Below are 16127 nucleotides of genomic sequence, written 5' to 3'. Positions count from 1 at the left end.
GGTCTGCACTTTTCAAGTGTTGGTGTCAACGAGGACCAGATGGATTCAGATGCAGGAGGATTCCTTCCTGAGGAAGCTTCAGCCCACTGCTTAGATGGGCACTCAGTGTCCTTTGGACATTTGAGGTCACTCTCTGTCGTGCTATGCTGGGTTCGCGGGTCTCTCTGACTCTGGCTTCACGGCCTTCTCTGCCTGTCGTCCTGTAGACACATGTCTGGGACTGAGGACGTTCAGATAAGCTTTGCTGTTGTTGTTGTTGCTCTGGAGAACTGACCTCACCACGGCACCTTGTGAATGAGAGACAGAGTCCTGGCTCTTTGCTTTGTGATCTCTCAAGTCCGAAAAGGAAAAGGGAGGTGGCACGAGGATCGCTAAAGCCTGTCACCTGGTGCTGTGAGCCCTGCCTGCTGTCTGTTGGGAGAAGAGCATGGTGGGAGTAGGAGTGTGTGTGTGTTTACATGTGTGTGCAAACATTGTGCACACAGGTGTGTGATGTGAGTGTGTTTGTGTAAGTTTTTGTGAAAGACCATGTGTGTGAATTATTTGAGTCTGTGTGCACTTGCGTGAGAAAAGTGTATGCATGAGTGTGTGTGAGTGTGCAAGGGAATGAATTGTGGGCTTTGGGGAGGTGAGAACCTGTTTAGATACGGTGACCTGAACAGCCTTTCTGGGAAATATTTGTCTTTGAGAATCCACGTGAGATAAGAGCTGCAACTCTAACAAAGCTTTTCTGATCTCCAGGACCATGCGATCTTATGCTTCTGCAAACCACACGTCACTATTACCCACGGCTTCCCCTTTCTGCCAACCCCTGATTTCTCCTCAAGCACCTGCTGAGCACATGGGCTGTCCCCATACTTTGGCAGAGGGTTAAACACACCCACCAGGGTCCTCCTGCTCATCAGACCCTGCTGTGCTCTCATTTGCAGGAGGTGGCTGGTTTCAGCCTCTGCAGCATCATGAGATAAGCTAGGAGAAGGGCCTGAGAGCAGGGAAAGAACTCAAAAGAGACGTTGTCTGAAGCAGACTGTTCTGCCATGCCATCTGCACAAGGGCATAGCTTTCCACCCTGTTGCTTCTTGGTCCACGGGAAGAGGCACAGTTGTGTGTGTGTGTGTGTGTGTGTGTGTGTGTGGTCAAGCTGTCCCCTTATCTCACATAAGAGAGCAAGGGCACTGAACTGCACGCAGTGTCTGCTTTTAACTGGTTCTTCTGTAGAGAAAGCAGTTCTGCTTCTGATTAGTAATTTCATATGCCACGTCTGAGTTATATTTATAAGATGCGGCAAGACTATGTATTGGTGCATTTTATGTACTTAATTACAATACATTTAAAAGGAATGTCTGCATAGATAATAAAGAAATTAAAGATGTGGGATGGTGAAGATGCTGGAGGACCCCAGGGCTTCCTCCTGCATGACTTCTTCCACATAGACACCAACTGCCCTGCCAGGGTAGTTCAGGACTCTGTATTTTTCCTGAGGGCTGTGACTTCAGGGGAGGATTCCACAGTGAAGTGTGGTTAGTTTAGGTTGATTCTAACTCCAGCACAGGGCAGCCTCACCAATCTTGCCAATTCTTAGTGGTAGATATGACCGATACTATAGTCGATGTATACAGAGACTGGGTGGGAGCTACGGTGTTGGGAAAGGGGCCTCCCTACAAATACTGGGTCCGCTGCTGAGATTAGCATATGTAGATCAGAGGGATGTAGACAAAGAAGTGGTAGTCATTACTACTCTGCCTACAGTATCGCACCCTCCCAACGTGGTAAGACTCCTCTCTAGGAGACCTCCAGGGTACTGAAAGGGCCAATACACATGGCCTCTTTATTGTTCTGTTTTCTGTTTTGAGATACATCAAGGATAAGGGAATATTCAGAGCTAATCTCATATGCAAAAGTGAGACCATGTCCACTCACGACCAGAGAAAGTTGCTCAGAAGAGATATTAGAAGATCTTAAGTTTATCCACCAGGCAGAGCACTGATGCACAGCCCACCTGCAACAGGAGAGAAGCACAAACATTAACATGGCTAACCCCAGGGCGGTGGGGCAATCTGACTTCTAGAGTTACCCCACTGGATTTTAGTCCACAGTTTTAACAAACAAACAAAAATCACAATACACTCAAAGGAACATTTCAAAGAAAAATAATTAATAGGAAAACTGATATTGCCTGAAGGTAGAGACACATGATAACCATTTAAGACAGTATCCTAAAGATACTCAAAGAACTTAAGGAAAATATCAAGGAAGTCATGAAACCAATGTACATACAAACTAGAAATAATACCAAAGAGAAACCTTACAAAAGACGTTTTGGGGCTGCATAGTGACATAACAGAAATGGAGAACTTGCTAGACGGCTTCAATAGCATCTCTCTCTGTCTCTGTCTCTCTTCTCTATCTCTCTGTCTCTGAATCTCTCTCTGTCTGTGTCTTTGTGTGTGTGTGTGAGAGAGGAGAGAGAGAGAGAGGGGAGAGAGAGAGAGAGAGAGAGAGAGAGAGAGAGAGAGAGAGAGAGAGAGAGAGAGAGAGAGGATGACTACCATTCTTACCATGGGTACTATCATCAGCATCCCTGGTCTGGGAGGAAGTATAGGTGAATGGGTTCTGTGTCTCCCGAGCCAATTTAGTGAATGAGTTCTGTAGACTCAGCGTCTTTCTCAGTCAGCAAAAAAACAACCTAATGACAGAACCAGAAATGAAAACACAACCACACTTGAGGCAGCATGGTGCCTATCAAAAAATGCCATGATATGTGGCTTCCCTCCTGCTCAGGTTCTGTCTCATGCCATGGAAACTCGGATGCCTGAATTTTATGAAATATCCACACGTTTCTTTGCAGCTGAGCAGAAGAAAGGCAAGTAAGAGGGGCTTGACTCATACTTTTTATTTACCGCTCTACAGAATAAGCAGCCAGCCTTTCTGTGAGGTAGGAAGGACACCTTGACGGAGATTCTGCCCTGGAGGGGCTGCGATCTGCCCTATGGGCTGAAGAGCTGGTTCCACTTGCGTCCCTTCCCGAAGCTGATGCTCTTCCAAACCCACGGTGACTCACCAGTGGCTTGGTGATGGAGCTAGAGGCTGATCTGGGGACACCATCTGTCTCCCTGCTTAGTGTGTCCATATTCTGCTGCTTCAAGTATACAGCTAGTGCCAACTCTGCTTCCTGAGCCAAACCCTGTAACTTTATTAGAGGGAGGGCTGGAGAGGGGGGACCTGGGCTGTGGTAGCCTCCTGCAACTCACTGGTAGATGTCTCGTGGTCAGGGAGCTGAAGATGGTGCAAGATGCCTGGTGATTTGACTTCCTTTAGGTTTAACTCCTTTAGAACTGCACAAAAGGCTACTTACTGGACGGGGGTTGGCTAGGGAGATAGCGAGAAAAAGCTTTCCAGACTCCAGTACCCTAGGGAGCCCTAGCCACCTGCTGTGCTCCCTTCCTCTCTCCTGAGGTTGGGACTTGTTTGTGATGAAGGTTTAGGTGGTAGTAGAGTAACCCCTACTCTGGGACCTGTGACCTTCTCAATGTCACTTGATCATGTTCTCAAGCACCAGATGCTCGTGGTCCTCCTCCTCTCAGCTGCCCACAGATACTGGTCCATGGTGAGTCATAGTGGGTTTGGAAATGTCCGCTACCATCAGTGGCTTTGGGAAGGGAAACCACGTGGGCCAGCTCTTCAGCTAAAGCTCCACAAGGCATCCTTCCCCGCTCCACTGCACAGTTTGCTGCCGACTTCTGTGAGCAATGAGCAAGGAGAGATGTGAGCCGGATCCTTCATGTCATTAGCCAGGTGGCTAAGCCTGTGGTTGTTGTAACAAGGGCTATGAGCGTGCAGGAAAGTGCGATGCGGTGTGAGCCCCTGCAGGAAGATCTACCCCTGACGTTTGTTTCCCGGCTCCTGGGATCTGCTGGTGATTCCTGTCTGGAACAATTAAAGGTTGTTTTTCAAAGGATAATTTCCCATGACAGCAAAAATGCAGCCCTGCCTTTCAAAACCATAAAGTCAAGGGGATTTAAATGGGACTTTCCACTTCTCACTGTCTCACTGTCTCTTAGCCCACCCTCCACAGGCACACACACACACACACACACACACACGAATGACAACTATTATGTGAACATGTACAGGGGCACACACACACACACATGGGAATGGCAACGACTGTGTGATTGTGTACAGGGGTACACACACACAGATAACAACTGTGCACACATGTACAGGGACATAAACATGGGGGGGGATGTTTGCAAACATACAGGGACACACATACACAGCACACATGCAGACATATAAAAACACCAAAATGTGTGTGCTTATTGTCACCCCATGCTTTGCTTTAGTCTTTGGTGGCTTTTGTTCCCTTGTTTTATAGATGACATAGACACAGACAGCAAGGAGAATTACCACTCATGTTGTTCCTTGCCCTGTACTTAGGGCACAAATGGACCCAGTTCTCATAGCTGTGCTTAACCTAACGCCAGGGAAGTTCCTCTTAAAGGAGGAGGGACTCGGTGGTCTTCCCACCCTGATAATATCACGCTATAGAAAAGTGGGCCCATTCATGGGTCACTGCCAATGTTTGTGACCGACACCAAACTGGAGCTGCTACTGAGGAGGGCAGATGTACTGCAGACTCTTCTCTGGAGGGAAAGGGACAGTGACCTAATGGATGACAGTCTAAGAGACAGACTCAGGGACAACATGTGGGCAGGGCCAAGACAAAGACACATGTTCCAAGCCCTCTCAGAGCCACCCTGCCCCCGAAGAGTGTTTCCCATTCTGAGCAAAAGACCTCATTTCTCTGGTGTCGCTACCTGCACAGAGAATGGCCCCAACTGCACGGGCACACATTCTTGGACACCGATGGCTCTCACTTTATGGCTTTACCTTGTATGAGATTGTGTGACTTTGCTCTGTGTGGAGCTGGGCAAATGTTAGACTGAGTCTCTAAAACCAAAGGAAAAAATTCCTGTCCAGAAAATGACATTTGATGTGGAAAGGCCACCATCCCATAGGGATGGACACCATTGTTGTCATGAGAGGTGCCTGTCACAGTGTCACAGTGTAACTTACATGAACCTGATAAAATATTTTATAATAGAATAATAAAAAGTATGCTAATTATTAGTAAATAAAATAAGTTTTGGAGAAATTGGCAATTCAATTTGTTTATCAATAAGTATATAAATCTTAGATTAATGATGACGATGAGGTCGTTCCATCTGAGCTTTTACTTCTTAGCTCTGTGTACTATGTTTCAACTGTCTTCATTGGTTTCCCATTCATTGCCTTCTCGGAGGCAATGTAACACCCTCTGTAGTCTGACGTTCTCACAATCTCTGAACTGCCCACATCGTAGGCTTGGGAACTTGAAGATATTATTAAGGAGTCATTCAGATGTCATCAACCTGTCCTAAATTAGTCATACCTCGGTCTCTGCTGTAAGCCCTGTGGTTCTCTTGGTTGACAGGATTCTAGGCACCCTGGTCTAGATTCTGGACAATTGTTACTGTGATACCAGATGTGAAGAAGGGCCTTCTGAGCAAATGCAGTGGCTGCTGATTAAGACAGGGAGACAGACAGCTAGGTAGGCAGGTGCAGGCAAGTTTGTTTTTCTTTTTCCTAAGGGTGGGAGTAAGCCTAAGCTGATTCCAGTACCACACAGTTGCAGGAGGCCAAGAAACTGCGAGGGCACTCATGTCTTCCTGAACGGGTTCTCTAGAATCTGGAGGGAGAGACATGGCCGCAGATGGACTAGAGACTGAGTCTTAGCTTCCTCCAGCCTCATGTTCCCCAGCTGGTGGCTCTGGGGATATGAACTGAAGGAAGTCTTAGGTTAGTTTGTTTTCTGTTGCTGTGATAAACTCCGTGACCAAAAGCAACATGGGAAGGATAGGATTTATTTAGACTGTCATCAAAGGAACACGATGCAGGAACTCAAGACAGGTATGTGAAGGCAGGAGCAGAGGCAGAGCCCTGAAGGAACACTGCTCACTGGCTGTTCCACTCTGTCGTGTGCAGAGACCTCACTTTCCTCTGTGAGACAGCGCAGTGACTAGATGCCGTGATGGTCTTTCTCCCAACATCCCAGGTGGGAGCCGAGCTTTGCAGGTCAGCTGAATGCTTTGACAAGAATTACTGTGCTTCCTGTCACAGAGTACCCGGGCTAATGCAAGCTTCCCTGATGAATAGAGAAGAGGGCTCATGTGTCAGCCTTTGGGTTCTGTTTGCCCAGCTCTTCCTTAATGTCACTTGAATTGCCAGAGATAGTACCTGGGAAGCTGGTGGTAGTCAGTTTGATAACTTCTAGCCCATACATTCCCTGATGCTGACTCATGGAAGCATCCTGGGGTCTCATCCACAGCCCCTCCATCTCCTCTGAGAACCTGAGTTTTCTTTATGTCTGTGTGTAACATTTAAATTCTCTGTAATGTGTGTAAAATAGATGTAATTCTTTGGGTTCTTCAGTAACCTCATTGTGAGAGCCCTGTGCCTACCAGTGACCTGACGAGCATTTTGTGGAATTGCTGTTAAGAAAAGCTGAGCTGCCTCCTGGGACAGAGCTGAGACTCTTCCCCACTCCAAATCATGCTTGCAGCCCTTGGCTACATCTCTTGGATGCTGGTCCATCACTAGCTACATCTCCTGGATACTGGTCCATCACTAGGCTACATCTCCTGGATGCTGGTCCATTACTAGGCTACATCTCCTGGATGCTGGTCCATCACCAGGTTACATCTCCTGGATGCTGGTCCATCATTAGGCTACATCTCCCGGATGCTGGTCCATCACTAGGCTACATCTCCTGGATGCTGGTCCATCACCAGGCTATATCTTGTGCATGCTGGTCCATCACTAGGCTACATCTCCTGGATACTGGTCCATCACTAGGCTACATCTCCTGGATGCTGGTCCCATCACTAGGCTACATCTCATGGATGCTGGTCTATCACTAGGTCTCTCTTTGCGGAAGCCTCACTTTATGTCTTTTTCTCTGTGCTTCCCTTGGATTAATGTCAGGAATGAGCCTTTGTCCTGGGCCATGTTGGGAGTCGGGAGCCAGCTTTTGTGAGCCATCTCTGTCGGAGCCTCTCTCTCAGAGCGAGCCTCTATCAAGGACCCCCCCTTCTCAGGGCTTCTCTCCTTCAAAGCCACCCATGGGAGTCTCCTCTCCAATCTGCCTCTCCCCCTGAAGTCCCTGGAAATCCTTTCTCCCCTCCACACACACCCCAGATTCTCTTCCTGTAATTAAAACACGCCTTCCTTCTCTATAATTAAGTGTGAATTTCAAAGTAATTTCTTTAAAATTGTTTTCTCTGCAGTTTTGACACGTTTAACTTGCCACATGCTGCAGAATTTATTTCCACTCTCTTAGTGAGAACTCGTCCTCTCTTCCTGGTTTGCCAAGGGAAGCTCAGGTTTAGGGAAAGAGTTTAGGGAGGTAATCTTGTTTCTAGATAAGGAAGGAATGACCTCTGGTGATAGATTTTATGGCCTCTACTGTCAGGACAGCAACAGCTGCCACAGGGGACCACCAAGAACTCAATGTGCGTCTGGGGCCAGTAGGCAATGAAATTTCTAATTTTATTTTATTGCAATTAATTTAATTGTAGAAGTTGCACATGTCAGTGGTTTCTATTGAACTCCAGGGTCTGGAGAGAAATATATTTTTTCTACTGAGGGTTTTTTTTAAAGAAATAGGCCTGAAAGAAACCCCACTGTTGACTGTTCCTGTGGATAACAGGCCCTGCTACAGGACTAGTGTCCAGCATGGTAGCATCTGAGAGAAGCGTGCCCGATGCCCGGTCAGGAGGTGTCAGCTGAAGGACTGCAGGCCAGTATCCAGCGCTGTGGTGCTCAGCACCAGACCCTATCTCCAAGATTGTACTCCTCCCCCAAGGCTGTAGATAGCACGGGAGCATTCAGGAGGGAGGTAGCTCTGCCAGAGGTACAGAGATGGGGAGAGCTTTCTCTCCAGGATTCCATGACCTGGCCATCTATCTCACAGTGTCAACAAAACTAAAAATATTCCAAGAATCCCTTCCTATATGTGAAGCAAGGTGAGGGAGAGCGGAAGCAGAGGTGCTGTGAGGAAGTTCCCAGGCAGGGATTAGAATCAATGCCAGACCCCAGGTTTCTCCCTGTATCCTGCCTTGACTTTATTCCTGGGTCATTCCTGAGTGTGAGCTGAGGAGCCTTCTTGAAAGAGGAAGACTCAGCCTGGCATCCTGGCAGATGCTACTGGGATGAAGGGAAGAGGTTGGTTCAGCCTTGTGTTTGGGTCTGGTGACCTTGCTGACCAGCTAGGTGACTATTGGGAATGGTACCCATCTACTGGTGGTCGATGGATTTCTTCTAGATCTGATTGAGTCATGGACTCTGTCCCCACCAACATTACCCCACTTGGAGGGCATCTGCATTGACCCTTGAGCGTTTGACAAAAGGTCTTACCCTTTCTGCCACAGGGAGAAGATTTGACTTCTTCTACAGGTTCCTTGCACAGGGGATCAGGCAGGAAAGGAGACATTTTCTCACAAAGTCATCTCCACCTATGGATCCTTGCAACCTGTCTGGTTATTGGGACTTTTCCTCGCTGATGATATAACTGAAAGTTTTAGGGCAAAAGCCCTGGTTCCAGCACCCCAAATATGTCTGGCTTGGTCACCCATCTCAAGAGACTTATTTGATATGGCCATACTGAGAAGAGGAGTTGATAAAGGGTCCTATGACTCTGAGATCATCTTTAGGGTGCAGACATGAGCTTTTAGTTTAAATAGAGACAGAACCAGGGGGCATGGAAAGGGTATGGATAATTCAGTATGCCTGGACAAAGCATGGTCCTGTCTGTTGTTGGTCCATCATTGTCTCGGCTCTTTCCAGCTCTGCAGGATGGCCTGAGGGGGGCTTTATTGCTGGAGGGGGAAAGGTGGTTCTCAGGACATTATCACTTATGCTCCAGGTGAGGCCTTCTCTGATGTGTAATTGCTAATGACTGGGGGCGGGGAGTGGTCTTTCCTGAAAGGCTATGATCATCTGGGAATAAAAGGAAACATTAGAGGAAAGATTAAAAATATCTTTCAACTCGTATATATCAAGTTATAATGTAATTTCTGTGAGACACCTTGTAGGGTCCCATGGTTTGCTTTTCCATAGCAACAGCTGCTGAGCCTGGCCCCTGGGGAAACCTACACTTGTCTTCTGTGAAACCACAGCAGCATGGTGATCACTAGCACTCCCGTTGTCTCCTCTGCAAGGTCGGCTATGGGTCGTAGCTGACAAGAAGGGTCTAACTGAAAGGAAAAGTGCACCAGACAAGCGAGGCCTCCAGTACCTTGCAAAGCCTGGCTCAGCACAGTAACACAGTAACGGCCTTCTGGTGCTCCAAGCAGGGAGAAACCTGGAGGATGATGTCCAACGAGGCTTGAGTGAAAGGGGGAAACATAAATGAGGGCTGGGAGAGTAGGAGGACACACTGGCTGTTCAGTATCCTGTGAGTTCCCGGTCATATTGTGGAGTCCCACATCAGTTTCCAAACTCCTCCTCTGGCCCCTGCCATTCTCCCTGCCACACTGACATGGTTCCTCAGGCAATAAATCAGTACTGAGCTCCAACATGGCGCCAGTGCTATAGGAGGCTACATAAATGCCATCTCCTAGTGATTTCCAGTTGGAGGGCTCCAAATTGGCTTGCTAAGTCTTTGCTGTGGGGTCTTCCATATCCCAAGCCTGTGTGCTGGCCCAGACCTGTAACCTGGAGTGGGAGGTATTAACTGGCATATTCGGCTTCTTCCTGGGGTCTTGGCTAGGAAGCTGCTACTTGGTTGTCACTGAAGACAGTGCCCATAGCCCACGGAGCCATCCATAAACACTCTAGAGTGAAGTAGCCTCAGACAGAACAGGTCTGTCTGAAGCCCAGTCTGTCTAAGGAATGCACAGTGAGATTGCAGACACATCACCTCTGACCCCAAAGAGGAATGACTGAATGCAGAGGGAGGTAATTTCCTTATTGCCAAAGGCAACTCTTGTATTGAAGTAACAACAGCCGTATGGTATCTTATTAGGAAGAATTTGAGATAATGAAGTTCCCACTGGCTCTTGTAAACACAAACCTGTAGCGGTGATGAGTTGAATTCCATCCAAGAGGAGCTGGCAGCAAGCAAAGGTACTCTCATCACTGAGAGTAGTTAGGAGGAGGAGGAGAAGGAAGAGGAGGAGGAGGAGGAGGAGGAGGAGGAGGAGGAGGAGGAGGAGGAGGAGAGAGAGAGAGAGAGAGAGAGAGATGTTTGGGAGTTTGAGAAGGAGAATTATAGAACAAGAAGGACAACCTGACCCATACCTGAGCCCAGGCTGTGTGTTCCTGACCAAACACGGCAGAAGTTGAGAGAAAGATAGGAAATGCCATCCTAGTGCCCAGAATGGGCAGGTCTAATGTGCCTTTAAAATATGCAAACAAGGTTTTATGTCCACTAAAACAAATACCATAAATCAGGGGCGGCAGGGAAAGAAAGTGGGTGGGGGAGAGAATGACTACTGGACGTCTTGATGTCTCCCTCTGTCTAGGACTCTAGTTCAGAGATCTCCAGCAAGGTGGGGGGCTTGGGTTCTTCACTGCACCTGCATCCTGAGTGGCCCCGCTTTACTCCTCATGCAAGGTGACATTTTCCCCATCCTTGGTCCTGAGAGACTGACCTCTAGCATTGGCCTCTCCCTGTCCACCGGTCACCAGATGTTTCCTAGCTGACTCTAGTCACCCCGGGACAGAGCTGAGCTTCTGTTTTCTGAGTTTTCCTACATCTTTTAAACCCTTTCTTGAAAGACTTAACTATGACTTTTTGACCTAATTTCACTCTTTTTTTGTTCTGCACTCTCCCAATCTATTACCTGGAAATAACCACACATGGGAGGGTTGCCCAAAGCTCACATGGTGTAGTGGTTTTTGTGTGACTGTTGGAACAAAACCACAGCAGACATGTACATCTTAAAATAACAGACTCCAGGTATATGGTTGGTAGGACTTGTTGCCAGTGACTTCTTCACGTCTGGTCAAGATGTTTTCCAAAGCAGTCATTTATGTTCACAGTGATCCTTATAAAATGGGTGCTGTTTTGTCATCTCCACCTCACACAAAAAGAGACTGTGAGTGCCCAGGGCACGATGCATGTTCAACCTCTGAAACCAAGACCTATCCTTTATTTTAGACCCTGAGCCTGGTCTTACTGTCTCCCCATGTCTGCCCTGGCCACACAGGTGCCTTTCAAGCCCCCAGATTTCATCTAGTCCTGTAATTCATGACAATATCTACCTTATTCAGTAGTTTCTCTTCGGTACAGAAGTCTGCAAGTGTAACCCAGAGGCAGTGAGGTGTAGAGACTCTCTTGCTTCTCCTATCTTGCTGAGGTGTAGAACTAAGTCCTGAACTTGAAGGCTTTGTTTATCACAGTTGAGATCCACACTCACTCCCCAGACCTGCCTTGTTGCCTTGTTTGTAGACGAGGAGGAAGGAGAGCCTATGTTACCTCTTTATGGGGACCATTTCCTCTGGGGACAATGTAGGACCTATGTGGGGCTGCAAACCTTGAGATCAGACCTTGTGGTACCGTTTGTCCATAAAGTTCAAGCTGCAGAATGGCGATGAATACTCATCCGTGGGCTCTGAGAATCCAGGGAGGTGTTCTTCCCATCTCCAGGAAATCTCATAGTTAACCATTTGCTCTCAAAGTGGCCAGCACTGTCTTCCCTTCAGCCCCGTTCCCTGGTGGTGCCTTGTTTAAGGATCTGTATCTAAATGAAAGATGGGTCTTGACGTCAGAGGTGGGACTTTGCATCATGAGAAGCACTCACCGCACTGTGGAGGGCCGTGGTTCAGGAAGAACTTATGAAATCTTACAGGCATTGTATGTGTTGTTGATGACATGCTGTTGCTCCATGTGCTACCCCAGCTACCCCGTATCGTGACTGACGAGGGTCTGATCGATGCTGCAGCAGGGATTTTTCTGTATTAGGATGTGGAGAGTGTTCTTCCCTGTTTCTTACCTGGCTTGATTTTGTTTAAATCTTTGCCTTTTAGTTTAAACTTGGACATTCATGAGAGCTTCATTTCCCTAGTTAGATGTCAATTTGGCCAGGCTTTCTTTTCAAAAGAAAGCCCTAGATTAGATTGACCTGTGGGCATGTCTGAGGGGGGTTGCTTTGATGAGGAATTGATGTAGGAGGACCAAGCCCACTGTGGGCAGCACCACTCGTAGGCAGGTGGTCCTGACCTGTGTAAGACAGCAAGCTTGATACGGACCTTCAGGGTGCTCTAACCTGTGCACCTCCGGGGTTTTCCCAAGTGCCTCTTGCCTTCTTTATGGTTTTTCTAGCACAAGATTGAGTTGCTTTGGGTTATCCATGATGAAAAGAACAAGCACTTAAGAGTTCTCCTTGCTGGGAGGAGAGAGGCAGGTGTAAAGAGCTTCTCTGCCTAGAAAGTGAGTTGTGTAGTTGGGTGTGTGGCATGTGTGTAAAACCCCAGCATTCCTCCTTCTCGTTTCCTCCTGCTCCACCTGCTCTTCTTCCTCCCTGTCCCCTTCTTCCCTCCACTCCCCAGGTAAAGGGCTTTCTCCCTTTCAATGCATTGCTAATGGTCCATAGATCAGGAAATACCTGGCAGTCATGACCAGATCTGTGGTGGCTCCTAGTTCCTGTCATTTGGGAGTCATTGCTCTTCTATCTGGCTTGATGCTTGCCTTGACAGGGCAGGGTCTTGGGTGTGAAGAATAGAAACAAGGTGAATGCTGTCCAGGGTGCTTGAGCCCTCATCCAAGGAGAATGGGCAGGGTCAGAGTGTCTGGATCGAGATTTCCCTAGGAGTCAGGGGATTCAAGGGCACGAAAGAGGAAAGGAAGAACCAATGGCTTGGGAAATCTGCTCTTGGGAACTACATCATGCAAAATGGTCCGTGGGTAACCTCCATGGTCCCTACTAAGAGGGTCTCAGTGCTACCCATTCTTGTGAGAACTTGTGAGGAAGGGTGGCCACTCTGACCCCCACTCTTCCTGCAATGGGGTGATGTGTGGGATGGGGAGTCCAAAACATTTCTCAGGGGTACAGTAGCTTCTCAATTATGGGGCCAAACATTTATTCAACAAAACATTTGTTGGAAAAAACTTTCAAAACATAAGAATAAAAACTGCAGGATGAACAATGCATAGTGGCGCACCCCAGGGATCCAAGAACCTGGAAGGTAGAGGTAGGAGAATTAGGAGTTCAAGGCCACCCTCAACTCCATGGCAGGTTTGAGGCCACCCTGGGAATCATAACACACTGTCTCAAGAAAACAACAACAACAAAAATCAAAAAGAAAACCAAGATCCTAGTTCATTGGGGTATACACACATACAAAAGAAGAAGAAAGAAACGAAATAAAACAATAAACTCAAGTCCAATGTGGATGTCCACAGTCTGCTCTGAATCCAGAAACCACGCGGAAGTCCACAGTCCATGATCCCATGTAAGGGCAAGGAAGCTACTTTTGCAGTGGTCTCGATAGCTGCAGACTCACAATTGAGAAAGAGTCATAGAAACCATCTGTGACAACCCCCCCCCCAAAAAAAAAGTAACAGCCTAGACAGGAAGCCATAGAAGAGGACTCTTAAAAATTGCAATAAGGATGCTGAAGTGTAGCTCTCCACAGATGATGGCTTCTTGTGGGGTGCAGGTCGGGGGGACTCAGTTTTCATTAAGAAGCTGCCCACTAGGAGTTTGAGCATATACAGATTCTTAAGAGGATGGCAAAAAAGGCAAGCTCCTTCCTGTGTTTACAGGTTCCTCAGGGGGAAGCAAGTGGAGTGGAGAAGCACCTTCCACTCATAAGGAGCTGCGTGTGTTTTCCCACCAGACCTTAGATATGAACTTGCGGCCAGTGATCACCTACTAGTGACATGGACGACATACACTTTTGAGAGGTTGACTTGCTGTTTCTGTCAGGTGTGAGTGCAGAGAGGCCGTATTTCTTTGGTCTGTTCTCTGACTGCTCTGGGTTCCTGTGGAGCAGACTGCCTTCTGCCCAGGAAGAGTTCTTTAAATCTCTCTTGCTTCTTTCTCTCCCTCAAGTTCTTGAGAGTTGACCAAGACAAAGACAGAGACTGCAGCCTGGACTGCCCCAGCTCCTCCCAAAAGCCCCTCTGTGCCTCCGACGGGAGGACCTTCCTGTCTCGATGTGAGTTCCAGCGGGCCAAGTGCAAAGATCCGCAGCTGGAGATCGCCCACCGTGGGAACTGCAAAGGTGAGCCGTGACGGTCATGGCCAGAAGAGAGGGCCTGCGTGGAGAGGGCATGGATAACTGACTTATTCTCACACTTAACAGCTCGAAAGTCTCATATTGGTTATTATTTCTCGTAATATGTGAAGAGTAATTTTTATGAATTTCAAAGTAATAATTTCTTTTTGAGAGTTTTTTGTAGCCCAGGTTAGCTTGGAACTTAGCATGTAGCAAAGGCTGGCCTTGAACTTCTGACCCTTGTACTTCCACATCCAGAGTACTGGAGTTAAAGACAAGTACCACCACACCTGGCTTATGGTCTGCTGGAGACTAAAACCAGGACCTCTTGCATACAAGTAGGGACTCTACCCACCAGACTATGTCCAGCCACAAAGCAGTCATTTTTACAAATTGTCTAACGCTCCCAGAGTGTTTCATGTTGTTGTAAAACAAATTTACCACAGTGCTTCAGGCTTATTTGTGTTCCCCTCACAGTGCCTCTAAAATCATGGCCAGCTCTTCTTTCTTAGTGAGTGAGGTTCACACCCCGTCAGTCAGTTTGGTGTAGACTTTACCCATGGACTCGTCAGCCTTCTGATTAGCAGCTAGATCCAGAGTTAAGGCTTAGAGTAAGCCTGGAAAAGCTTCCCGCGGTAATGAGGGGTTCAGCTTGGTGGCATGCACACACAGAGTTTTCAAAGGGGATTTACTTTCTCCGAATCTCTGGGAACAAGACCACACAGACTAAACTGGCCTTGGGAAGATGTAGTTGATGAGCCATTAACCCCGACAAGCCTCCCATCTAAACAGCCCAACCACACCAACCGCCACCAGTGCCCTGCCTCTGCCTGCAATTAACCAAGCTGCCGAACTGTTTACTCTTGCTGTCGCGGTCCACGGTGCTGGTAGGCAGACCTGCATCGCTGTTGTGGATAATGCAGACAGGCTGTCCGAGAGCTCAGAGCGCTCTCCTACTGACAAGGCCAAATGTTTCCCCTTTGTCAGGTGAGGTAGGGCACACCTGCATCCCAGCACTCGGGAGGCTGAGGAAGGAGAATCCTGAGGTCGAGGCCTGCCTGGGCTACTTAGTGAGACTTCCTCACGATCACACGGCAAGCAGCAAGCGAGAAGAGGGCTGGGAGGAAGTGCAGCGGTAGTGTGCTTGCCTTGTATGAGTAGAAGCCCTGGGTTCAGTGCCCAGAACTGAGGCTAGGACTGCCTCTGGCTGGGTCAGGACTGCTAGTCAGGGGGCTCATGCTTCTAATCCTTATCTTGAACACCTTGAGTTCAAAGTCAATATGGCTGCACGGTGAGACCCTGTTTCATCAAAACAAACACAAGACAGAAACCCAATACTACAGCAAAAATACTCTGTACTGCAGAAAAGGAACAAACAAACATAAAGCTTATTGGGAAGGAGAACACTTAGAATAAATGTCATTTGAAAATAAACGTTTTCTTTTTGAGAGGGATTCTCTGTGTAGCCCTGGTTGTTCTGGAACTCACTCTGTAGACCAGGTTGGCCTCAAATTCGGAGATCCACCTGCCTCTGCCTCCCGAGTGCTGGGATTAAAGGCGTGTGCCACTACCGCCCAGCACAAATGACATTTTTATTCACCCCTAAACATCCATTCCTGTTTATTGGGAAACCAAAACAAGAAACCCAGATAACTTATTGACTCTCATCTGCCTGACATGGCATACTCCACACCATTGCCCTTTGTCTCTGGATGTTTAGCTTGTAGTGAACTGAACATTAGCTTTAGCTTCTTCAGAGGAAACTTGAATGGGAAAAATCTAATCTTTTAATCATTGTGGTGCACACATGCAGTCACATGCATAATTCTTATCTGTGATCTTATGTCCCTGAGCATGCAGCC

General features: G+C 47.7%; 1 protein-coding gene across 2 annotated transcripts in view; it reads left to right on the top strand.

Moving 5' to 3' along the window:
- Smoc2 (SPARC related modular calcium binding 2) overlaps nt 1–16127 on the top strand; it is a 131828-nt gene that overhangs the window by 31965 nt on the left and 83736 nt on the right. For both annotated transcript variants that reach the window (XM_057761527.1, XM_057761526.1), the window contains exon 2: nt 14100–14271. In XM_057761527.1, the coding sequence (XP_057617510.1) occupies nt 14100–14271 (172 nt within the window). The remainder of the gene's footprint in view (nt 1–14099; nt 14272–16127) is intronic.

Source organism: Chionomys nivalis, chromosome 2 (genome assembly GCF_950005125.1).
Source record: "Chionomys nivalis chromosome 2, mChiNiv1.1, whole genome shotgun sequence".
Lineage (NCBI taxonomy): Eukaryota > Metazoa > Chordata > Mammalia > Rodentia > Cricetidae > Chionomys > Chionomys nivalis.
The sequence above is the reverse complement of the archived record's forward strand: the minus strand, read 5'-3'. Positions and strand labels throughout refer to the sequence as shown.